This window comes from Culex pipiens, chromosome 3 (genome assembly GCF_016801865.2).
Source record: "Culex pipiens pallens isolate TS chromosome 3, TS_CPP_V2, whole genome shotgun sequence".
NCBI classification, from domain to species: domain Eukaryota; kingdom Metazoa; phylum Arthropoda; class Insecta; order Diptera; family Culicidae; genus Culex; species Culex pipiens.
In genome coordinates, this window is record NC_068939.1 from 1,307,374 (window position 1) to 1,333,545 (window position 26,172).

Sequence of the window (26,172 nt, forward strand, 5' to 3'; positions counted from 1 at the left end):
CCAGCACACATACTAACACGGTGTTGTGGCCAGCAGCCCGGGGGGGTCATGACATGTGAAGCATCTCCGAGCTCAAGTGGCGACATACGGTCTACGACCTGACACAGACGCTGGTTTTGTGTGTGGCAGCAGCTGGTGAAATACCACTCGTCACGGAATGAGGGAGAACGAGCTTCCACTTCCACCGTGGAAGCTGCTCCAATTTCGACACTTGATATAATGCTAAAATGTGATACCCCACGCGCCATTTGCTCTGGGAGATTCGTTCTGGCAGCTATTATAGAGCTATGAAGCGTTAAAGTTGCACACTATTCTGCAAAACTGGTTATACTGGCGGAGCATCGTAAAAGGTCATTGGCGAATGAGTGGGCGCCATCATCATCGCATGCTTCTTTGGCAGGAGAGGGGAGAAAAAAAGTGCATCTCTTTGAAGCCCGACGTTGACGTCATGAACGTTTCGATTCGAGTGGACTTCCCACACTTGGTCGAACTTGCTGAAATCAGCTGGTTGACTCAACGATTTGAAAGTGGCCCGTAAATCATGGGTCGTAGTGTGACAAATCAAAGTTGCTACAAACAACGCTTTTGTTTCCGTACGGTTTCGCGGAGTAATGGGTTCGGAAGATGAAGTGCTACGTAGAAACCATTAAAGTGCCGATTTCGTCTATAGCATCCAGGGGTTCTTGAATGTTGGGATCGTGAGTTCAACGTGAAATTATTTCACTATTTAAAGAACCTCCGACCTTTAGTCACACAACATTAAGCCATTTCCATTAGAGAGCTGCCATGTTTTGCAACTTTGCTGAGTAAACATGTTAATTTGTCACCTCCTCGAAAGGATGACATGCATCACACGGAGTTGAGCTCGAGAACAGCTACGCTCCGTGGAGATTTCGCGCGCGTTCCGGGGGTGTTGTGCCAACCCGGATCATTCGCCTAATCCGGCCGGCTAATTGGCCCAATTAAACTGTCTCCACGTTCAATTCTCCACTCCACACACGATTCGAGTCCCGGGTCTGTGACTGCGACAACGAACTCGAAATAATTAATTTTATTGTCATCAATTAGGTCGCTGCGGTGCTCGCGCGAAGAAACTCAACCGTCAATTCGACTCTCGTATTCTGAGTCGTGTGTGGAGTTGACTTTCAAAAGCGTTGAACGGTATTGCTTTGGAACCACAGAGGCAATCGCACAATAATGTGACCAAGTGCCAAGACAGATTAGTGACTTTTTGTAATTGAAGTTTTCTGCCTCTTTGCACTCGTCGGGTCGTTGCTGTAAATTGCAACGGAATGCCATTTTGTCTAATGCAGCAGCAGCAGCTGTTGGAGAACGTGGCACTTCGTTTCCATTTTTTTTCCACTTCACTTGAGAGGTCTGAACTGGTGTGGTATGCTGACGGGACGACAACGACGACGATCGGCTCAGCTGAAGGTCGGTCCAGCGGAGCAACGGGGTGTTGTTTGGTCCTCGTTCTGCTGAATCAACAAACGAACTTGGCCACTCGGTGTGCGTTTTGTTGGGATTCGAATTACGCTCTAAGGGGTTACCTCCCAACAGATGTGAACATTTTAATCTGAACTTGCCCTATGCATGTACACAATTCAACGCTGGGATTTGACTTTTCTGTTAGTTTTCCATGAAAAACGCAAACCTGACCTGAACCGGTTATTCGCTGAGGCTGAAGAATTGCAAAACACTGCGTGCTCGCTTCAATACTACACCGGAGAGCACTTTACACACCGTACCGCTAGAGGCCAGCTACTCTGCTGCTGGACCAAAGTCGGAATCGGAACGCGCCCGCGCAAATTAACCGACTTTTTATTTCTTGCTTCTCGCGGTTTGAGTTCATTTCGGATCGACCGACCTTGGCAATCGGTGGCAACCGGTTTTCGGCGTTTTTCTTTATTGAGGTGGAAGAAATTGAAATTCGGCAGAAGAGTGAGTTTATTGAGGAACTGCGAAATTAACCCGTGGAGAAAATCAATCAGTGAAACAGTAGGAAGGTTGGAATGTGATAAGTATTTCAAACCAGGAACGATTTTACGTTATCATTGAGATTCCAACCCGGAGCTTGTTGCATCCAATTAGTGCCACAAACATGGTATTGGTTCAATTTAGCAGTGAAAAGAAAAGATTAGACTGATCCAGCCATGTGAATGCCGTCATTCATGATAGTGAGCTATCAATTCAGTCTAGTGCTTTATAGTTATCAATCGAACGATTGTATTGTTTTGTTTCATCCTCTTTGTTTATATTTGGATCGCGGAGACATTTTCTGACAAGTCCACCCTTTTATGATCGAGTAGTGGTATTCCCATGAATCACTGGACAATAGTGCGATTTATACGAATTTTCGTATTTTCATTTCTAAAGCACCTGTGTTACTCTCTTTTTTTTGAGAATTCAACTTTTCTTTGTACTTTTTCCATTTTAATTCAAAATTTGTTCATGCATTTGCTCTATCTAAAGCAGCAATTTGGCATCACTAAGTTTTCTATACAAGTCTTGATACACATTTGCGGGCTTGTCATAAAAGGGGTTTGTAAATTATAAAAATCTATCTGTATCTCGAGCAGGGATTTTCAAACCCCTTATGATGACTTGGGCAAAGTTGTTGGTACTGCTTATGACTGTTCAGAAAAAAATGTTGATTTTGACCTTGAATTACGTCTCACTCGAAATTGTTAGGATGGAATTACAAAATTTGAAAAATGAAACACAAATTTACAATTAAAAATGAATTCCTTTTTTTAACAAAAGAAATTGCACAGTTGTCTGGGGAATCGATTCCCACTACCGGTTTTTGAAAATTTTGACGTTTATTTCACTTTTCAAAAAAACAGTTTTAGTAAATGATTTTTGTATTTTTTTAGGAGAGACATACCATCCTGCATTTTTCGTCAGTCTTTTGGTAACATCTTAGGCTATTTCCTCTAAAATTTTGAACGAAAAAAAATCACCTTTAAATTTAAGTTTTAGACTTAAAAATCAAAAAATCTCATAGAAGTGGCGTGTATTTTTGTTTCAGTGTATTTTTTTCAGAAAGCCCGTCCAATTTCCTACAAGTTTGTCTTTGACCACTTTTTGATACGACTCAACGGCTTCGAGATACAGTAATTTTTAAATTGCAAAATACAAAAATATTTAAATACCTTACGCCCTTCTCAAATGTTATTTTCGAGTACTATTGGCTCCATATACACAAAAATGGTTTATATAGGCCTAGGATAACATGTCTACAAAGTTTCATTGAAATCGGAAAGGGTCGGGTACAAAAGTACCAGAAAAATTCCTGATTTGAGCTGGAATTGCTCTATTAAAGGTCGTAGATAAAGTCTTCCACTCTTGGAGCAATGACTTTCAATGATGGTTCTGAATTCAGGGTCCAGAAATAGTAAATTGAAATGAAAAATAATTACTATATGTAAAAAAACAACACAAAGAAACCTGTTTTTTAATTGATACATTCTGAATCAAGATTTGAATGTCTTTCTAAAACAAAGATGTCCGCCAAATGGCTGATCGAGAATGATGCCTTTCAGAGTCTTAAACTAAAAAATCATAAATAATATTAGATTTTGTTCTACAACATTGCCAAATCTGCACCGATTTGGCTGAAAATTTTACCAGGACCATATTTTGACACAAAAAGATTTCTACTTTGGTTGAAAATCCGAAACTCGATTTTTTCATACAAGGCCAAAAACTAAAAACTGTAGGCCGATTGTTTCCCCTGGATTGAATGTTCTCCAATTTCGGGCATCGGCCATGTATCCATATAGAATTGATCACTGGATATTTTTTTAAAGTTCCAATAAACCAAGATTTTTTATATTTTGCTTTTTGACTTTTTTTAAAATACTCCTTACTCAAGGCGGTTTAAAAAGCAAAAAATCAAAATTTGTTTATTAGACCTTTTAAAAAAGAAAAATCAAGGTTTCCTTATTTTGCGAATAGAAAAAACGATCCTTCGACAAAGGGAATGAACAAAATTTTGTCAAAAACAATGAAAACATAAATATCTAGATACAAAATGTTAGATAATGAAAAAATAACATCCTTGAATTACTCTTTTCAAGTACTTTAAAACTCACAAAACTGAAGATTTCATCTAGAGTAATGCTAATAGCTCTGCTTTCGTTGGAACAAAATTGAAACAATTAATCCCCCCCAAATCGGGGTCGATTTGCGCAGCACGAACGAACACAGAACACTTTGTAATTAAGCACAGCGAACCTAGCAGCGCACCAGCATCCACATTGGGTAAGACCTTCCAAGTTGGAGCTGCAGCAATCGCTGGCAGATTTGGCCTCCCCCGAGCCAACGAAAGAACGGGAACCACGGAGAGCCGTGATATAAATTATCGAATTACAGCATCTGCACTTGCCTCGATGTTCGTGCCACAGTTACCGAGATCCCCAACCTACCCCACACTGTCGATGGAGCATCTATTAAGGGCTAAGCTGGCTGTGGGGTGTTGCGGGAGTTGCCTTTTCGGTTTCATTTGCGCAACAACATCTTCCACCTCGGCTGCTGATGTTGGAAAGCAGAACCAATGTTTCGAATTTTACGCCACCCGGCTTAGGTTTTTAGACGGGGGACGTTGAACGAAAATGGAAAGTGGCCAAGTCTCGGCGGTGGCAGGTCATGGCGAATGGGCAACAAAAGAGATATACCCTATGGCTAGTTTATGGACGGGAAGGAAACGGAATAGCCCTCTCTCGTATAGTACGATGCTATGAGTTGAACCAAGTTCAGGCACTAACACATGCCTAGTGACGTTGCCTCTGCTCAGGTGAAAGGGGCAATGAATCACGTGTTCACGGTGGAACTTCCAAGCAAGATTGGTTTAATCATATTTCGATACCAAACTTGGCTATTAGTGAGAAGTTCGATTTTGAGAAGCGAAAGTTTGTCCTCACAGCTGAGATGACATTCGCCGATGCATCTGATACATTTGGGAAGCTGCAAAGTCTCACGCATCGAGGAAAAGGAAAAGAGGAGAAATGCTGCCATTTGCGGTCGACGGCGTCGTCGATTCCCCACAGCAATCGAATAAATGAAACTCTTCGCCAAGAGTGCTCTTCGCGCCATGTAGGTCAGCGTATAGTTTAGCATGCATAATGGTTCCACGAGAAGACATCTCTCCAGGCGGCGATGGTTATTCACATTGACAGAGCGGCGATGTGCGAGATATTTTTTTTTTTTTTTTTTTCATAAAATTATTTTTATTAGGTCCTTTTCGGTACTGGGACCTGGTTAGGACCGAGTCGGCTTTTGTAATTACATTTGACTTAATAATTACAGAGGATCTTGTGTGTAAATGTTAGTGGGAGGGGAGCCGATTACCCGCGGCCTACTCGGGGTTAGTAGGGAAGGGATTGATGTTAAAGACAAGGCGTGGGATGGGAAGGGGGATTGTGTAGGGGTCTTGGTTGGCTCTTCTGGCCTTTGCGTTTTGTCCTCAGCCGCAACTCGGTGTCCAGCTGCTGGGGCGTTCTTGCTTTGCTTCCGGTGCAATCCAGAAACGACGGCTTTGTGTGAAGGCGAGTTATACTAAAATGTGCGAGATATACAGAAGCGAATCTGACAGCCTGGAATGGTACTTGGATTTACTGAAGCACTGCTACCACTTTGAGACTGTAAAATGAATAGTTTCGACAGAAGCAGCAGCATCAAGCAGTAATAAAAAAGCGACCAAATCGAGGGAAACCCAATCTCGCGCAGAATGGATGTTAAAATTATGGCTGGTGGTAACATTTAGAAGACGTTGGCTTTGCAGCATCAGCTCGTCGGGGTGAGCTCCTCGTTCTGACTGTATCGAATGCTTTGCCAGACAATAAAAGTCAGACGTGATTGGTGGGGCGAATCAGCCACAGATTTGGCTATAATGCGGGTGCCCTGCTGCGGGATCTTGGTGAATTAAGACTCACAAAGGATTTCCCAGCGTCCGTTGAAGTTAGATTGATTCTTATAAAAATAAGAAATTCCACATTAGTTAAATTTGAGTAGTTACCCAAAGATTTGATTAACGGAATGATTTTTTTTTCAAAAATAGCAAGAACAACATGACGATGAAATACTTGAAATATCCCCAGTGCAAACAGTGATATCACTTGAAAATAATTCCTGTGAAGTATGTTTACCTCGGTGCTTACTCACCATTGGCTCTCATCAGGTGTTGTCACCAAATGTTCCTAGAGGATACGACTTACTCGTGTGTTGTTAAAGTTGAGTGAATATTTACGGCACTCCGTCACACTAACTTCACTCGAAAGCCTGATAACAACGAAACAGGCAAGAACCAGACGCCCCTGGCGATTCACAACAGTTGGGATTCAATCGCGAAGAAGCACTGATCGTCGTCCTCCTAGTCGTAGTTTAGTTCAAAGGTGAGGAAGGGTGAAAGGTGTTTATTTGGGAAAGGCCGTTGAGCATTAGTTGGATAAGGTCTTGGCTGCCCCTCTTACTTGGTGGTGAATCTGTGTTTCGTCGTTGTGTAATCGATGAAAGCCCGCGTAAACGAAGAGCAATTGATCAAACCGTCGTGATTTAAAGTGGAGCGATGTCATCGAGGTTGTAACTCCCCAAAAAAAATGTTTGTTTTAATCCAAACTGTCCAAACCATTACACGGTCGGAAACAGGTTTCTGTCGCCTGGCGCGGTAATTGTGTATCACATGAGTTTACTGTTTTATGTCTGCGTGATTCTTTTCCTTGAGTGGGTTTTTCTTGTGCGTTTTGTCTAAGATTTTACGAGTAGGTACCTAGAAGAGAGTGAAACGATGACTCAGTCGGATCATGCTAATGGATAAGGTCGTTTTCAGTCGGTTTGCTCTTTTTGCCTGCCGTCTTATTGCTCGTAAAAGAAGCAAGACTAGCCGAATGTTCCCACACAAAACCTGTTTACTCTCAGATTCTATCCATTCAATGTCCTTCAAAATTAGACGAAACGTAACATTCTAAATCGGCAAACGCCAATCAAAGCTTGTTTTACACGTGTACTAATTGAATAGTGGTGGGTGCCCGCTGCATCATGTAAATGACTCAATTGCATACTGCTCACCACGTTCCAAGAAGAAGCATATATTTATAGTCGCCGATTGGTTAAACCAGCAGTTGGTTCGGATCATCTCTCTCGGTTGTGATGCTGCGAAGGAGTTTGTTTTGACGGCGTCTTCTTCAACCCCTTCCACCCGGTGAGGGGCACGCATGTTGGTTGAGAGTGTTTCGTTTTCGGTTCTTGCAAGTTTGTGAAAATACTTTGCAGCTGCAAATGATGAAAGAGTGTTTATTTCCAAACTTTGGCTCGTTACGAAATGATTGAGCCTTCCGCGGCGCGCGTTGGTTGGTGCTTCTGACCAGTGAGAGGTGTGTCGAACAAAATAAACTACTGGGAGTTGGGTACATTCTAATAAAACAATTCTAATTTGCGTTATTGAATAAAATAACTGTATTTCGATTAAGTTTTACATGATTTATTTGTATTTTTTTTTGTTTTCAATACCTTTAACCAGATAATTCCCTCCGCACGGCTGGGACCTTGACCCCATGGAAAGCATGGGACGGTCGGAGGGCTTGTAATGCACTTTACCAATACGGAAAGAGCAGGGGAGCATTTGTTCCCCATACTAGCGCCAGTCAAAGATGTTACACATTGATCTTTGCCGAGTGGTGTCTGGAAATATTAATAGTTCTTTATTAGTTATTTGAAGAATATTTACAGTGCCACAGTTTTGAAGAATAAATCCAGACGGAACCGAATGATCGAATGCTGCCTGACGTCGGAAAATTCGGAGCAACTGGAGCGTACCTAGCGGCCGGGTTGCGTAGTGTAATGGAATTCCGATTTCGATATGACGGTACCCACGGCGGAGCTGGTCAAAGGACGACCAGGACAAACTCGTTACTGGCCAATTGCGACTTATACTGGCGAAGGTGATCGAGGACATCTGACGGCGGTTGCGGAGTCGTCCTCTTTAAAGCTAAGTACTCATGCATGATAATCGTATTACAGGCCTGCCTTTTCTGGTCATGTTGAATACGATTAACTGCAACACTAACCACTTTAATTTTCAGCAAAACTGACAAGACTTTTGACGAACGTGACAGGACAGGGGACTGTAAGACTGTAAAACATTTTATATAAGTCCTTTTTATATGGGAAACTTTTGCCCGAGGTGTGTTTCTTTGCTTCTGTTAAATAATAACCTTTGCTGATTGAGTTTAAACCTCAACATATAAATTCATTTTAATAATTTTGCTTTTGTTGGAACAGTTAAGGGTCACGAAGTAAAAGTCCGTTGGTGCGTGGATAGTGTACCCCGTTCGCTCGAGTTCCTTGGGGCCAGTTCTGTAGGTTTCAACAGTCTCGACAGTTCAAACCTACAGCACTGATTTTGGGAAGCTTGTGCGAATGGGGTTTTTAATGAACATTGGGGGCGGCGATTGAGCACGAAGTTTCGATTTAGATTATTTACATCATTACACGATTACATACTCTCACAAACACAATCTCATTTTAACCTACCCAATCATGTCCTCAATCCCCGCTCCCATGGAGTGCGAGCGATCCGCATGTGATTGACACGACCATTACCGTTCCTTTACACAACCGGACTTGGACTGACTTGATCCTGGCTATCCCACCTCGATCCGCAAAAAAAAAAAAAAAAAAATACCTTTAACCAGATAATTGGAATAGATTTTTAAGCATCATGTGTAAATAGTGGCCAATTGACAAATGCGTAATTCTCCCCGAAATCGACTGGATTCTTGGACCTTTGATTTCAGATATATTTTTTTATGGCAAAACCGGGACCGTGGTGTAGGGGTAAGCGTGATTGCCTCTCACCCAGTCGGCCTGGGTTCGATCCCAGACGGTCCCGGTGGCATTTTTCGAGACGAGATTTGTCTGATCACGCCTTCCGTCGGACGGGAAGTAAATGTTGACCCCGGACTAACCTAAAAAGGTTAGGTCGTTAGCTCAGTCCAGGTGTAGGAGTCGTCTCCCTGGGTCCTGCCTCGGTGGAGTCGCTGGTAGGCAGTTGGACTAACAATCCAAAGGTCGTCAGTTCGAATCCCGGGGTGGATGGAAGCTTAGCATGAGCATGAGCATGAGAGACCACCCATGGTTGTCCTTCTCCGTTGCTGAACAGAACCGTAATATCCTATCAATACAACTGACCATACGCTTAAACGATCTAATGGTGTTTCCCTTATCAACAGCATGTATGAATGCGTTGAAAAGATAAAACATCAAGATCATTAAAACTAGATCTGAAGCAAAAAGGTAACAGTCATTGGCCACCAACGGCGCCCGCCATGTCAGTTTGTAGATCTCGGGGGGATTGGGACGGGAATGTTAGTTAGCACAGGTTGCTACAAAGGGTGGGTTCTATACGATATCCACACCCCCACGTGTGCCGGAAAACTACTTCTACTTGGGATTTTGTTAGTGGGAAAGGGTAATGGCCAGGATTCATCATAAAGGATGATGATGCGACCCAATAATCAATAAATTTTGTTTAATGATGTGATGTATTATGCATTCTCAAGGCAAACAGTCGGAGGATGCGGATGAGATTATTCCCGGTTATTTGGTGTTGAGTTTAGCATAAATGATTCAATCTTAGACAGCCGGCTGTGGAAAGATAAAACCAAATAAAATGCGAAAACGCGAAACCGCTCGGACCGAAAAACACACACAATCGGGGGGGAAACAAAGACGGAAACGGCAACGAAAATCCGGCTTGTTTACCGCGACGCGAACCGTTCAAATTCTCCAAAGCAACTGTCAAACATCCCGAAATCACCCGGGTCGAAATACACACACAATCGGGGGGGAAACAAAGACGGAAACGGCAACGAAAATCCGGCTTGTTTACCGCGACGCGAACCGTTCAAATTCTCCAAAGCAACTGTCAAACATCCCGAAATCACCCGGGTCGAAATACACACACAATCGGGGGGGAAACAAAGACGGAAACGGCAACGAAAATCCGGCTTGTTTACCGCGACGCGAACCGTTCAAATTCTCCAAAGCAACTGTCAAACATCCCGAAATCACCCGGGTCGAAATACACACACAATCGGGGGGGAAACAAAGACGGAAACGGCAACGAAAATCCGGCTTGTTTACCGCGACGCGAACCGTTCAAATTCTCCAAAGCAACTGTCAAACATCCCGAAATCACCCGGGTCGAAATACACACACAATCGGGGGGGAAACAAAGACGGAAACGGCAACGAAAATCCGGCTTGTTGACCGCGACGCGAACCGTTCAAATTCTCCAAAGCAACTGTCAAACATCCCGAAATCACCCGGGTCGAAATACACACACAATCGGGGGGGAAACAAAGACGGAAACGGCAACGAAAAACCGGCTTGTTTACCGCGACGCGAACCGTTCAAATTCTCCAAAGCAACTGTCAAACATCCCGAAATCACCCGGGTCGAAATACACACACAATCGGGGGGGAAACAAAGACGGAAACGGCAACGAAAATCCGGCTTGTTTACCGCGACGCGAACCGTTCAAATTCTCCAAAGCAACTGTCAAACATCCCGAAATCACCCGGGTCGAAATACACACACAATCGGGGGGGAAACAAAGACGGAAACGGCAACGAAAATCCGGCTTGTTTACCGCGACGCGAACCGTTCAAATTCTCCAAAGCAACTGTCAAACATCCCGAAATCACCCGGGTCGAAATACACACACAATCGGGGGGGAAACAAAGACGGAAACGGCAACGAAAATCCGGCTTGTTGACCGCGACGCGAACCGTTCAAATTCTCCAAAGCAACTGTCAAACATCCCGAAATCACCCGGGTCGAAATACACACACAATCGGGGGGGAAACAAAGACGGAAACGGCAACGAAAATCCGGCTTGTTTACCGCGACGCGAACTGTTCAAATTCTCCAAAGCAACTGTCAAACATCCCGAAATCACCCGGGTCGAAATACACACACAATCGGGGGGGAAACAAAGACGGAAACGGCAACGAAAATCCGGCTTGTTTACCGCGACGCGAACCGTTCAAATTCTCCAAAGCAACTCAATCCCGGGGTGGATGGAAGCTTAGGTGTAAAAAGAGGTTTGCAATTGCCTCAACAATCAAGCCTTCGGAAACCTAGTTTCGAGTAGGAATCTCGCAATCGAGAACGCCAAGGCAATGCTGTAGAGCGAATAATTTGATTTGATTTTTTTTTTTTTATGGCAAAAATTATGAGGGAATCGATGTCTTGCTCAATAACCAAAAGTGTAATTTTGCATAATTGGTTTGTACATAAAAATGTTCATTCCATTTTGACAGCGAATCAAAAAATTAGATGTAGATATTCGAAAATATGAATCTTTTGAAGTGATTTTCTGATCGATTAGGTGACTTCAGTAAAGTTGTAGTTTTTGTAATACAACAATTGGGTTTCGGACAAACATTTGAAATGATGTCTTCAAAAACATTTCGAATGTTTACATTTATTTCAAAACTTTAAGGTTTTAATGAAGTCAAATTTGCAATCGAAAAGGTCCGTCAGTGGGGGTGACATTGGGTCTGGGGGGTGAGATTGGGTCAAAGTGATTTTTTACGGATTTTACCATTTCTCAGGTTCTTCTCAATGAAACTAAATTCTGTTAAAAGGGTTGTGTAGGGGACATCTTAAGATGACTTCGCTGAAAAAATCTCGTTCCTAGAACAACGCCTGTTATTTTGGCAGCTGTCTAAATTTGAGGTCCCGCCCGTGTGGATCAATCGGACCGCGCACTGGACTCACAATCCGGAGGTCGCTGGTTCGAATCCCGCGGCGGGCGCTCTAAAATTCTTTGTGTAAATATGGGTATTCGGCGCCGTCGCTCCGTGCCATACTTTCATACACCTAGGAGCCCAGGGCGGCGAAGTCCTTGTAGTTAAAAAGGAAGACACTAGTGGTTGGTACTAGCAATGGTGGCCGACAGCTATAAAGTCAACTTCGTTCGTTCTAAATTTGAGGTACGTTTTTGGCTAAAAATGACCTCTCGAAAAATATTTTTTCTAATATTTTTGTTGTAATTGCTCGAAAACTACCCAAATGTTTGAAAATCTCCACTTCAAACATTGTAGCATGTCAATACGATTCCCTCGAACAAGAAACACTGTTGGATTACTTGTTTTTACCATATCGTTGTATTTGAGCATCATTTTAGTTTCATTTGACCCAATGTCACCCCCTCTAAGGGGGAAGATTGGGTCAATTTTAAAACTATTGGCATTTAAGGTAGTGTTCATCAAAATCCATATTTTGGGAAAATGTAAGTAAACTATCTAAGAACAAATCTACGTTGAAAGATTTTCGATGTTATTTTAATTGTCTTGGTTATTAAGAAATTACGAGAGGTGTATCGCGTTTTGACCCATAGTCACCCCCACTGACGGTAGTCATTTTTGTTGAAACCTCGACTCGTTATTTTTTTTTCCAATTTTAAGGTTGATTTTTGCAATTTAAAGGTATATTTATGAAAATATATTTTTTTAAAAATCACTTTTTTTAATTATATATTTTTAGCAATACAATTCAGACTCAATAATCCGAAGGCTCGACTATCCGAAGGTTTGTATGGGACCTAAAATAATAGAATCACGAAAAAGTTTTTTTTTATTTTCTTGTTTTTAACATCAAATTCGAGTTCAGAGACCATATTTTGGTCAAATTTGAATAGTGGGATTGCGTACTAGTTCTGTTGTCATTAGTTATCAAAAAATGTAATATTTAACAAAAACAAAAATTTTAGCAAAAAAAAACTTTTTTCTAAAATTCAAAAGATTTTTGAATAAACCCAAACATGCTAAAAATGATTCTAAACACAAGGGAATGCATTTTAAATTGATTTCTTGAAATTTTGAAGTTTAAAAAAAAACATTTCTTTTACACCCTGATTTTTTTGGCGGATTTTGACAAAAACTTTTAAAAATATTTGTACCAGTAATCAGAAACAACATAAGGTATGCAATCAACAACTCGAATTTTACTTGAAAAGGGGTCCCAAAGCTCGTATTTAATGTTAAATTTGAATATAAAGAAAAATGAAAAAAAATACGATTATCCGAAGTACCATAAAACCACAGAGTAACCCTGTGATAAAACTTTCGGATGAAAATATTTTTATAGAAACTACTGTCTATTTATGTCATTTGCTCTTTTTGCTTAGAAGATCATATGTTATCATATGCCGGGACCGTGGTGTAGGGGTAAGCGTGATTGCCTCTCACCCAGTCGGCCTGGGTTCGAACCTAGACGGTCCCGGTGGCATTTTTCGAGACGAGATTTGTCTGATCACGCCTTCCGTCGGAAGGGAAGTAAATGTTGGCCCCGGACTAACCTAATGGTTAGGTCGTTAGCTCAGTCCAGGTGTAGGAGTCGTCTCCCTGGGTCCTGTCTCGGTGGAGTCGCTGGTAGGCAGTTGGACTAACAATCCAAATGTCGTCAGTTCGAATCCCGGGGCGGATGGAAGCTAAGGTGTGAAAAGAGGTTTGCAATTGCCTCAACAATCAAGCCTTCGAACACCTAGTTTCGAGTAGGAATCTCGCAATCGAGAACGCCAAGGCAATGCTGTAGAGCGAATAATTTGATTTTGATCATATGTTACACTGAAATAAAAAAAAAAAAAAAAACAAAATTCCTATATTCTAGGAACTTTGCCTCTTTTTCTAATTTAGTAATCGGGATTTTCGGATTACTAACTAAGAAAAAGAGGCAAATTTACTAGAATATAGCACAATTTCGAACTATCTGAAAAATCGCTCAAACAGTTTATTCTACAAAAAATCCAATTTAAGAACAGGCATTGCTTTGTTTCTCAATTGATCAAACAAATGAGTTCAAAAAAAGTAAAACTTCAACGGGCGGTTTCGTAGGGGCAGGGGGGGGCAGAATGGGCCACCCTTGGTTTTGGGCTTTAGAATGGATTTAGACCAACTGTAAGGCAAGGGTCTTATAAAGGACGTCAAATAGTCAAAAATGTAAATATATTGACAAAACCACGCAAATGTTGTTTATTTCGAGGTTCTTAAATAAGCTTTCTGAAAAGTTGGATTGTTTGAAAAGTTTGCTCAATGCTTATAACGTTACTAGATGTTTACTACCAAGGTATACAAAAAACAACGGAACCTTAAAATCATTTAGAGGCTTGGTGGTAGAAGTGTTAAATTAAAATCCACTTGGGGGCAGAATGGAGCACCCTTTTCCTGCCTTATAAAAACAATCAAAAGTTAAAATTTTTGAGCTAAATGGATTATTTCACTCCTGGTAGCTTCACAAATTACGTTTAATGCAATAAAAGTTGATTTTTTAGTTGTTTTGACGCTTTGTTGTAAAAATAGTGTCTTTTTTCGACATATTTACACTATTTTCAAAAATCTTTGTTTTTTTAAGTTACTATTTTTATAAAAGTGATCAAATTTCATGGAAACTATAATGAAAAGGTCTCTCAAGTAATCTCTTATCACCCTTCAACGTTGTATTAGAAGAAATGGCTTGTTTTCTAAGGTGACCCATTCTGCCCCGCAGGGTGGTCCATTCTGGCCCGCACCCTGGAAAGTTAGTCGAAAAAACTTTTTTTTTTTAAGCGGCTCAAAAATAGTTTTAAGTAAAACAAATTTCATCAATCAAGTATACAACATTGAAGGGAACATTCCTAAGCATAAGCCTACTACACTGGATTCATAAATTTTTATGTTTTTCTATGGTTTTTGGTGCATTTCCCTTAAGCGGTCCATTCTGCCCCCCTGCCCCTAAGTTTTAAGTTGATAACGCGTCCCGAGTTTATTGCCTACAGCGGAAACAAAGAAAAACCAATCAAATCTGAAATCAAGGCCACTTCCCGCACTTCACAAGCTGTCAATATTTGTCCGCGCTTTTGTTCCGAGCTTCTAGGGCGCACTTTTTGCGCGCACATAATTGCACTTGACATCGTTGGAAAATAAATCGATTGTTCGCATTTGGTCCAATTGACCCGCTGTTCAAACACCCATCGTCAGTCTGAATATGCGTTCTAATAGAGTTTTCTGCTTTTTGCACTCTCTTTCTCTCTTTTCAGGTGGAACCGTAATCGAATCATTCCCGTCGAAGCACGCTCTCGGCCTTCCATCGTCGGTCATGGAGGTGCCTGCAAGTAGCGCCAGTAGCAGAACGACCGACGCCACAGTCAACTTCCGTCAGAGCTGCCATCACCACTCGACTCGCTCCCGAGCGTCCACATCCAGCAGCCATTCCCCGCGCTTCTCCCCCGCGACAGAAATGATCTCGTCACGCGGCAGTAGCTGGCGGCGGTCCACGTTCCGGGGCCCACCGAAGCTGGCATTCGTCATCCTATTGCTCATGGCCGTTTTCGGCAGCAGAAGTAATCAACTAGTACAAGCGGAGATTTTGAAGATCCCGAAGACTGAATTCACCAACTTTAGCGAAACACCCAACTACATTAGCTCAACGTCTTACAACGCGCGCGGAATGGGTCCGCTGTACAATCTGACCAACATTGCGATCCGGCTGTTTGTCGACACCGATCCGGTCCCAGAAGGTGAGTGTTTCGTAATTAGATTTATCTGTCCGCTTCGATCCACTTGTTGCGGGTGGCCGTCGAACACAATGGGGGAAAAAAACTCGAAGGGAAATTAAATTGTTTGTTGCCAGATTGGAACCAAAACTGGGCTATTGTTTCGGAGGGGGGTTGAAATCTTTGACCACTTGTACTTGGACCGCGGACAATGGACCCCAATTTCCCAACCGCCCTAAAGTCCCAAAGTGAGCAATTTGAGGTAGTGTTGCAGTCCCTTGTTTTTGCATGCTCTCGTGTGGCGAACGTGCCATGCACCAACCCCATTATGATTGTGGCACTTTTGCAGCACCGAGTGTGGCTTGGTGGCGCCCCATTCAAGGAATTCTCTTTGTGGCTTTGTGCTACAACAGAAACACCTGGGGCCGTGCTCCGTGTGACTCTGCAGTAAGTAGGTTACCGGGGAAGTGTGCTTTTGCTTCGATTCAAGCGTTCGACATTCCATCTTTGGAAGATACACAAATGTATCATCATCAGAATGGGTTCGCGTTCGATAACGCTTGAACAGCAAGTGGCTTCAACTACCTCGGGGGTGGCCATTATTCTATCATGTTTAATAAACACTCGCATGGAATCGTTCCCGGACAAAGGGGGAAAAGAACTCGCCGGATTGTATGTAAATCTGGAATGATGGACGCCCTCGTTCAGTCGAGCGTACCTCCCCCGGCGGGGACCACTCCGCAATTTTGCGCATGTGGACGACGATGAAGCGTTCTATATATATTCATATTTCAATTACGCACACTGCCGTTCCACGCATAACTGTCCCATGTCATTTTTATACGTTTTTGACTTTTTAACATTTTTAAGTATAGTTCGACGTATACTATTAGAAAAACCCATAAAATCTAGTACTTTGTTAGGAAAAACTGTAAAAACAACAACAAGTCTGTTTGTCCCATCGTTACACTTCTACGCATAATTGTCCCACCAAGTATTTTCTATCACGGAATCATTAGTTTTACGAAGCATTGTGGCTTGTTTACCTGTTGTATAGCAAGAGGATAACAATTAAGAGTGATAAAGAGTTAACTGGGGTGATTAGGGACATACAGGGCGAACAGGGACCCACGGGACAATTATGCGTAGAACCACATAAATCAGTCGAAAATTTTCAATCGCGTTTTTCTCAGTTGCACTTTTTTGAACATGGGACAATTATGCGTAGAACGGCAGCACACCCCACACACATCATTTGTATTCCTTATTTACATTCATGCTCCGATGGTGGTAACTGTTTATGAACCCACCCGATGTTATGACACCTTCTCTACACCCTACTAGATGTACTTCATCAAGATGCAGCAACCAGATAGAGAGTTCTGGGTCCATTTTTTCCCCCGCAACAAGATCAAATGGGTTGAATATTCGCTGACCTTGCTCGACACTTGTGTGTGTGTCTGCGTGGCACACCGGATCGGGGTCCCGTGTTTGAAATGGCAGACTGAATTAATTCGTGCAGCAGAAAGTCTGCTAAGCGAGAAGGCTTCAAACGGGTTAATTTTGAGAATTAGCAAACGTTCGTTATTGTTAGAAAATGGAGTTAATTTTGAAGTTTTTGAGTTTTGGAGTTGCAAGTCAAATGAAGTATATACTGTAAATTTTAATAAAATTTGATTATGTTTGTCTTTGCCATTTGTCTTTGCCAACATTGTAAACTTTTTGTATTTTCTGGGCAATTGTTTTTTTTTATTTATTTCCTCTTTTTTGGAATTTAGGAAATAACTTTCGAAACCTTCCTGACAATTCTCATCGAAAACGGAATTCATTTGGAATCATGGTTTTCCTTGGACTAAGAAGCCATCGCATCCTTCCTAGTATTCATACAATTTTGGCAACTCCAGAGTTTTTGTTTTAAAAGGACCAATAAACTATTGTCTTTCATATGTTTATAGGACCTAATAAAAAAAAAAACTCTAGAACTGTCCTTACAGATATGATATGTTACAATTAAGAATTCAGTTTTTTTGTTAAGGAATATTCTGATTGTTATGCCGTGTTTCATAACTTAAAATTGAATGGAAACAGGATGTTCCGAAAAAAATGTGCAGGACAGCTGTCTACAGTTAATTATATGAAAGCATCCGAGCAAACCCTAAAAAATCAGTGTATCATTTCAGGGTTCAGGTTTAGATAAAAGTGATGTTGGGAGCGCTTTTAGAGCTCTAAAATATCGTTTTCGAATAATTGAATTTGGACTTCTTGGTCAAAAGCTACATAATTTTTAAAGTTTAAAAGATGCAATTTTGAAACTGAAACACGCCGAATAAAAAAGACAATTTTCATTCACCAGGAGTTGTATTCATATGGAAAAATAACTCACTCGTGTTTTTTTAACTTGAGTTATATTTATTTTTGAAAATTATCACTTTTCAAGAGAACACTGGAGAAAATTTGATAATCCATAATGCTAATGAATTTTGCCATTTACTAAAGCTCAAGAGGAATATGGAAAATCATTAATTTGTTAAGATATCCAAAACCACTGAAAGCCGGATTGCGGGTTGTAGCACATTTAAAATGGATTTGGCTTGAGATTCTGGAGGGAACGAGTTTCGGTATAAAACTATGGTTTACTTTAGAAAGCTGTGCAGATCTATCAAAAATGTATGGCATTATGTTTAGGTTCACTTTTTTTAAATTAAATTAAAATAAATCTACTTTTATTTTTCTGTTTTTCTTGGATCCTTAAGATGATTTTTTCATGAGACTTTTCTGATTCGTTAAGAAAATGTTTAAAATTTATTAAAATGATTGTTTGCTTGTGAAACTCTCGGTAAAGATTTCCAAAAAGTGTTCACGTGATTTAAGGATGGTCCCATTCTGTTGAATTATTTTTTTTTTAAATAAGAATCTTGCAATAAATATGTTTGCAAAGTTACTTACTTTTTTTGTCATTTTAGAATGCAGAAACGGCCAATTTTTTATTGCCAAAAATAACAGTGTATGACAAAAAAAAAAACTATGAAAAATTTCATTTCATAAAAATGAAAATCGGACCAAAAGTTTCCGAGATACCGTCAGCTACAGATTTATAGGTGACATTTAGAAAAAATCATTTTCATTGATTCTAATTATTTGTGAGTGTATCTGAAACTAATTCCATATTTTTAAAATTCCAGAGAGAAAATAGTAGGAATTTTTCCCAGCTCTTGAAAAATATTTTTTTTTCAGTGGGTTTTTCTTCTCTCTTTTTATGATAAGTGCAGTGCTTCTGGGGACGCGCAGTCCTGTTTTTTCGCGATAATTTTCGTCTCTTTTGTGTCAGGAGTGAGTCGCGCTGTAGTTATAAAACAAGATCGATTTTGAAAATTATTCATATTAATCGGTGAGTTATTGTGTGCTTCAAGCCCTTTCTTCATCATCGCTGATTGGATGACGATTGAGTTCGTTTATCGCGTAACAAAATTATTTTGATTCATCAAGAACGTCGTGTGGTACGCGAGTCTTTTTTGTGTTGAAAAGACCTTCCCATAGCTCCATAGCTCGGAGGGCTCGACGTCGGTTGTTTGTGTGTTAAGCCCTCTCCATAGCATCGTAGCTCGAGAGGCAACGAAAATCAATACCTTAAATAGCTAACAGAAAGAAGATCGGAAGGCACTTGATGGTTGAGTTCGTCGCGTCTATTCCGTAACAAATTCATGAACTAAATGATTATATAATTAAAAATCAGACTACGCTATTATTGCAGCATTGCGTTTAACACCTCATTTTATTAAATAAATTTTATTTGGTTTTATCTTTCCACAGCCGGCTGTCTAAGATTAAACCATTTCATTAAAAATTTAACAACAGTTAAACGGGAAATATCTCATCCGCAGCAACCGACTGCTTGCCTTGAGAATAAAGTATAATACCTTTCAACAAACACTATGATTCTGGGTCGCATCATCATCTTCTATGATGAATCCTGACCAAACACCCTATCCTACTAACAAGTTTTCAGGTTCCTGGCGCTCGTGGGGTGTAAGCACAGAGTAAATCAGCTGCCCTAGTAGCAACCTGCGCTAACTAACATTCCCGTCCCTTAAAATCGAGGTCTACAAACTGACATGGCGGGCGCCGTTGGTGGCCAATGACTGTTACCTATTCGCAACTGACCTTGTTTTGGCAATCATGGTGTTTTATCTTTTCAGCGCATTCATACATGCTGTTGATAAGGGAAACACCAGTAGATCGTCGAAGCCTATAATCAGTAGTGCTGAAAGGATATTACGGTTCTGTTCAGCAACGGAGGGGCAACCATGGGTGATCTCTCATGCTCATGCTCATGCTCTCAGTGGGTTTTTCTTCTCTCTTTTTATAGTATTTTAAAAACGCACAAAAAAAACGAACAGAAATCGAACATTTATACCTTAAAGTTGCTATAACTTGAAAACGGTACATTTTATCAAAAATAATTTTCGAGTACTTGCACATTACATTTTTTGTGAATTTAACTTTTAGTGATAATTTTAATCGGTGTACCTGTTTTTTTTTTTTCTGAAGATATAGAACTACTCATAACCTATCTCACCTGGATTTTGGGCATTTAGCAAAACTAAGCCAAATTTCTACATTAAATTTTTAGATCCCAAAAATCAAGATAAAATCATTATTTAAACATCCTCTTTAAAAATTCTAAAAAGTTCTATCGTAATCTGTTTAATTACGAGAGGCATGTTGATTTTCCCCCGTTTTTCTTCAACATGGCTCACCAAACCCGTTCCGCCTCCCTCTATTTCCAGGCTATCTAATCGTAGAGGAAGGAAGCATCAAGCTGGGCCCAAATGTGCAGGAGAACAACTGGGGACCGCTGCTGCGCGAGTACTGGGCCGTCCTGCTGGTCACGGTCATCTGTGTCCTGCTGATTGTGCTGATGCCAATCATCGGCCTGTGTCTGTGCTGCTGCCGGTGCTTTGGCGGATGTGGTGGCCGCACGCAGCCCTTCGACAAGAAACACGACACCTGCCGCCGGGTGCTGCTCGGACTGCTGCTGATATGTACCACTTCTTCGCTGGTGTAAGTTTTCACTGGAGTGCATTACCGCTGGTGTAGGGTTTCCCCAGTCATTTTAAATCGGTCACTTTGTTTAATCCTGTGTTCCGGCGGTGTAGGTTTGGAGTGGTCATTGCGTTCGCTACAAACAGCTACCTGCAGCATGGTGTTGAGAACATTACAACTTCGGCCCGGTACGGCGTGGACGATACACGTGAGTTTCTAAAGTCGACCTCGCGCCACATTTCCCAACTGCTGGAAACGAACTACCAGGAGCTCAACAGCCAGCTGAAGAAGACCCTCGGCGAGGCGTCGGACATCATCATTCAACGGTTGGAGGAGGAATCGCAGGCCGAGAAGCTCAACACGTTGAATGACTTTGTCGAGCAGCTTCCGGCCATCAAGAACAACCTGGACCGGATGACGCTGCTGACGCGGGAACTGCGAGTGAACGCCTCCCAGCTGAACGACGGTAGGGCGGGTTTTTTTGTTGCGGTTTTGCTCATCGGATTGTAACGCTCTTTGTTTTCGCTTCCTAACAGGATTACGTGGCGTTAAACGAGAACTGTTGGCCTCGCTGACCAAGTGCGGCACCCAGGAGTGCATCAACGTGATGGAGGACTACAAAATCGGTCGGCTCGACACCAACGGGATCGATTACAACTCGGTAGGTGTTCCCTGGTCCGATTTCGCCGGAACTGGCCTAAAACTCATCTCAACCCCAAAATATTCTCTCTTGTCTCTTCCATTTCATGCTGCCAAATCCCCTTCTCCAAATTGAATAATCTGCGCGTGTTTGTGTGTGTGTGCGCTTGTCTGTCTGTCCTAATCAATCGCGGTACGCGGCACGGCGTGAAAATCCGTACTCGTTGACTCGTCCGCAAAATCCCCAACATAATACGTACACACACAGATACAAGACAGATACTTCCCGAGGGTAGGTTTTGCACACTCAAAAAAAAGCGTGCTCTCGTTTGCTTTATTGCCTGCCTGCTGCTGCTGGGTGCCGCGGCTCCGTTCAATAAACCCACTTTTTTTAAAAGGATTACGACCGCTGCTTCCCAGCCCAGCACTGCACGGCATCGATGTATAAACGTGTGTGTTTGTGTGTTCCTCTTTTTTTGGTTTTATGTTATCCCTATCGTAATAGTGCCGGCCTTTTTTGTTCTGTACATACATAATATCTTTTTTTCTTCTCTGGATGTTCTCCTTCATGATGAGTGATTTGTTTGTAGCAGGAAAATCGATAATCCTTAATTTTCTAATGTTGTTGAAACTCCACTCCCTAAGCCGTTTGGGGGTTACATAATCGGATGTTGTTGTTTTTTTTGTGGTTTTTAATCGATGATGAAAGCTGAAGATAACACACGCCACTCTTGATTCCCCCGTAGCTTCCGGACTTGACCGAGATCACCAACAGCGTGCAGGACCTGGTGTCTGGCAATGTGGCCGATGCGGTCAAGGAGGGCGTGGACGAGCTGGAGAAGCTGAAGCAAACGCTGAAGCGTACCGTGCGGGACAGTATTCCGATGGTGACGGCCGCTGCGGATTCGACCGGAAGTGCCATCAAGTCGGCATCGGATGAGCTGACGTCGCGGCTTAACAGCGTTCGGAACTTGATTGGGAACAACACTTACAAGCACCTGGAGACGGCCGACGATTACATCGTGCAGTACAGCATTTATCGGTATTACGTGGGACTGGGGGTTAGTTCGGTGCTGCTGTTGATCCTGATGTGTCTCGTGTGCGGACTGCTGTGCGGAATCTGCGGCAAGAGACCGGATGGCTACGGGGATGATTGCTGCAACAAGGGCGCCGGTGGACGGTTCTTGATGTTGTGAGTATTGAGAGATTGGCTTGAAAATGCCTCAAACTAACGTCGTTGATGTTTCTAGTGCCGTGGCCATCATCTTCCTGACCTTCTCGGTGATTCTGGCAGTCACGCTGGTGTCCTTCCTGGCGGGGAGCGTCCTTCGCCGTGGCGTGTGCGACTCGCTGAAGCACCCCCGGGACAGCCAGGTGATTGACTACATCGACACGTACTTCAACGTCAACAAGCAGTACGAGCAAATCCGATCGCAAAACACGCGCTCCAAGTGGAAGCTCCAGGCGAATGCCCGCCCGGATCCGCTCCGGATCGCCGAGGTGATCGAGTCGTGCAGCAAAAACAACTCTGTTTATGAGGTAAGAATTGACCGGGGCTTTCTCGTTGATTTCAGTAGGTTTAAAGAAGCTTTCCCATTTCAGGTTCTGAAGCTGTCCAACTTTTACGACATTCAGGAGATTCGCCAATTCCCCGAAGATTACGGTATCACGCGTGAGTTGAACGCGCTCAAAGAGAAGATCGAGATCAAAAAGGTAGACATACTGTCGCCAACGGCTAAGAAAAACATCGAAGAGCTGCGCGACTCTCGGTTGAACGACTTCATGGCGTACAAATTCATCGATCATGTAAGAAATTCCTGGTTGACATCGTCGGCACAAGTCTCACAACTGTCCCTTCTTTTAGCTCACCGAGAATATCACTCAGAACAATCTGAACGACATTGCTCACAAGCTGCGGGACGTGGCCAACCGGATCCCACCGGGTAAGGAGATGAACGACATCAAGGTGAACCTGAAGAACCAGGCGCTGCACTTGTCCTCGTACCAGGTAAGACCAACCCACACTGTCAAAAGCTTCCAAACCGCCTAACACAAACCAAAACCAAAATTCCAGCTGAACCTCGTGGAACCGATGCTGCGCTACACCAGCGAGCTGCGCAACCTGTCGACGACGCTCGAGCGCAGCCTCAAGTTCGGTAAGGATTCGTTTGCGCTCGCCATCGAAGACTTCCTCGAGCACATTCAGAAGGCGGAGGCGTACATCAACGTGCAGGGCCAGAAGTTCGTGGAGGACGTCACGTCCGAGCTGGTCAACGGCATCCTCCAGCAGATCCACTCGTATCTGAACCTGGTGATTGAGGCCACCAGCAAGAACATTGGCCGCTGCGGCCCTATCGCCAACGTGTACGACTCGATGACGGTCGCGACCTGCAACAGGATTGTGGATCCATTCGTAAGGGGGTGAAGCAATTTCTCAAATTGCAAAATGTTAATCTTTAAACTTCTTTTAGAACGGATTCTGGGCCGGCGTCGGGTGGTGTCTCGCCATCTTCCTGCCGACGATCGTGCTGTGCGTGAAGCTGTCCACGCTCTACCACAAGTCGGATCCGTACCCGGGCCCGCTGGTCGAATCGTAAGTGTGACACTCTCGGTGCTCCTCCCAGACTAATATTTTTAATTGTTTATTTTTTTACGTATCGATAACACATTTTATTCACGTAGAGAGCCACGTTTGGTGAAGACCTCTTGAATTTGTTTCGTTTTTTTGATTGTTTTAATTTTAAGTAGAGATGTGATAACTTGTAATAAGTATTACACAAACAGTAGTAGTGCCTGTTTGAGTGTAGATTAGTATTTGCATAGAGTAGATTTGTAGTATTATAGTTTAACTGTACAAAGTGAAGCATTCTCATGCTTGCTGAGTTGCAAGACAATCCCGAGTCGTGGTTTTCATGGCATTTTTTTTGCATATGGTGAAAGAAAGCTAAGTGGATGAATGGATTAACAATGGTTGCATACTAACAGTACTACTGACCCAAAGATGGTTTAACTTTCCTCGAGTGTGTTTTTGGTAAGTTTCTTGTGGTGTTTTATGTTTGTCATTCAGTTGGCTTTCTTTCTACTAACGATTTCATACTCTTCGGAATGCATAACTAAACTAACCTGTAAAAAATGAGATTTCAACTAAAGTTAACAAGTCTGATTTTCACAAGTACTATGTTGTTCACTAGTTTTGTGTTATTATTGTTGGTTGTAGTGGTTGTAGATGTTGTTTTGGTTATGGATCTGGCTTGTGTAAATATATTCTTTTAGAATAGGTAAGTGTTGCTGTGGAATAAACGTAATTGAACACACTGTTGACAGTGTCAAGCGAGCGTAATGTGTGAAGGTACTTTGTATGCTGACTGCCATTGTATTATAGTGATTCGTTCTAACCCGTTTAAAATCTGTTCGTTTCGTTTTTATACTTGAATACAAAAAAACAGTCACATTTTGTAAGATAGCAAGTGTATAAGAAAATTCGCAGTGAACTTTTCAGTTGGTGATTTTATATCCAAGGCCCTAAATTTTTATGAAGACTTGAGTGCCGTATTGATTTTTTTTTCGTGATTCGATTATCCAAAGTTTCTAGAATACTCTCTGAGCTTAAATGCGTTTTTACGCGAGTTGCAAAGAATTTATAATTTTTCTATTTTAAACAGCATTTTTGAAAATGTGTATTTTACCAAAAATATAGAAAAATCAAATATTTTACAGTGTTTCGAGAAATATAAATCCCTGAAAATAGCATGAAGTTGACCAGTTTTTAGTGAAATTATGATTTTTTTTATTTTTGGGGTCCCGACACATTATTTAACCAAACAGATGGTATTTCAATAAAAATAACGTAGAAATCAGGAAGTTTTAAATTGTTTTCCATGCTGTAAGTTTGGTTTAAAAATTATATCTGTTGGATCAATTTACAGTAAGAACACAATTCCCTCAAAAAGGTAGAGGCCCATTTTTCGGAATTCCCCAAAATAATTTCATTGACATTCATCTAAATTATCTTCTCTATATCATAGTCCAGGCCATAACCTAGCTCCGTTTTTTTTGCCTTTCTTACCAATGAAAGCTATAGAATTTGCTTCTGGATTTGACTATAGATCATTCTTTGTAATTCGAATACAGTCCAGACTCGATTATCCGAAGCCTTGATTATCCGAAGTTTCGATTATCCGAAGTTCGATTATCCGAAGGTTTCTATGAGACTTCGGATAATCGAATCACGAACAAAACAATTTTTTTCTTATTTTTGATTGTCTTACTTTAAACATCAAATTTGAATGATTGATTGCCTGTAAAATTAAAGAAATACATTTTCTTTATATTGCATCATCGCAATTTTGGCCGCCATCCTGGATTTACAAATTCTTAATCACTTAAGAGTAGTTTAAGGGCCATACTAAAACTTAACAATTAAAAATAAGGAAACGTTTTTTTATGATTCGATTATCCGAAGTCAAATTTAGCCAAGGCCTTCGTATAATCGAGTCTGGACTGTATTATATCGAGGAAACTACTTCGAAAAAATCTGGAGTGCTCAGTCGCAGCCCACTGAGAAATTTACCGCCCCGATCGGCCTGGTTGGCTGGAATTATGCTGGATTTTTTTTCATTCTAACCGGTTTAGGATTCCATAAAGCACCATTGAAAATTATTAAGTTTTATTGTGTGCTTTAAAATTTATACACAATAATAACTAAACGGAGAAAAATGAGTTCCGAAAATCGAGAAAAACGTTCATGAAAAAAGGGACCACGAATAAAGTGTTATTCCTTCCATGGTATGTTCTTGGAAAACATACTATAAAATTTGAACACTTTGTTCATGGTTCTCAATGCATAAACGCTTTTTCTCAATTTTTGGAAATTATTTTTCTCCGTGTACCTTTAGAATATTTAAAACAAATCGATTTTTTTGTCACCGGTAATAGAATGATTGCTCGCTGTT

The 26,172-nt window shown here is 41.7% G+C and overlaps 2 protein-coding genes across 5 annotated transcripts in view; one reads left to right on the forward strand and one right to left on the reverse strand.

The window, feature by feature from the left end:
- Window positions 1-24,555, forward strand: part of LOC120428396 (prominin-like protein) — a 38,310-nt gene extending 13,755 nt beyond the window's left edge. The window contains exons 1-13 of one of the 4 annotated variants that reach the window (XM_039593408.2): window positions 6,264-6,395; window positions 15,083-15,562; window positions 20,326-20,599; window positions 20,695-21,047; window positions 21,118-21,242; window positions 21,489-21,512; window positions 21,967-22,412; window positions 22,471-22,759; window positions 22,823-23,026; window positions 23,085-23,228; window positions 23,295-23,633; window positions 23,692-23,813; window positions 23,903-24,555. In XM_039593408.2, the coding sequence (XP_039449342.1) occupies window positions 15,142-15,562; window positions 20,326-20,599; window positions 20,695-21,047; window positions 21,118-21,242; window positions 21,489-21,512; window positions 21,967-22,412; window positions 22,471-22,759; window positions 22,823-23,026; window positions 23,085-23,228; window positions 23,295-23,633; window positions 23,692-23,813; window positions 23,903-23,930 (2,769 nt within the window). In that variant the 5' untranslated portion in view covers window positions 6,264-6,395; window positions 15,083-15,141 and the 3' untranslated portion in view covers window positions 23,931-24,555. Of the gene's footprint in view, window positions 1-6,263; window positions 6,396-15,082; window positions 15,563-20,325; window positions 20,600-20,694; window positions 21,048-21,117; window positions 21,243-21,488; window positions 21,513-21,966; window positions 22,413-22,470; window positions 22,760-22,822; window positions 23,027-23,084; window positions 23,229-23,294; window positions 23,634-23,691; window positions 23,818-23,902 lie in introns of those variants that run through there. The other 3 variants (XM_039593407.2, XM_039593409.2, XM_039593410.2) reach the window with 3 other exon arrangements.
- LOC120428400 (elongation of very long chain fatty acids protein 7-like) overlaps window positions 1-26,172 on the reverse strand; it is a 318,557-nt gene that overhangs the window by 209,612 nt on the left and 82,773 nt on the right. The gene's annotated exons all lie outside the window — the stretch shown is intronic.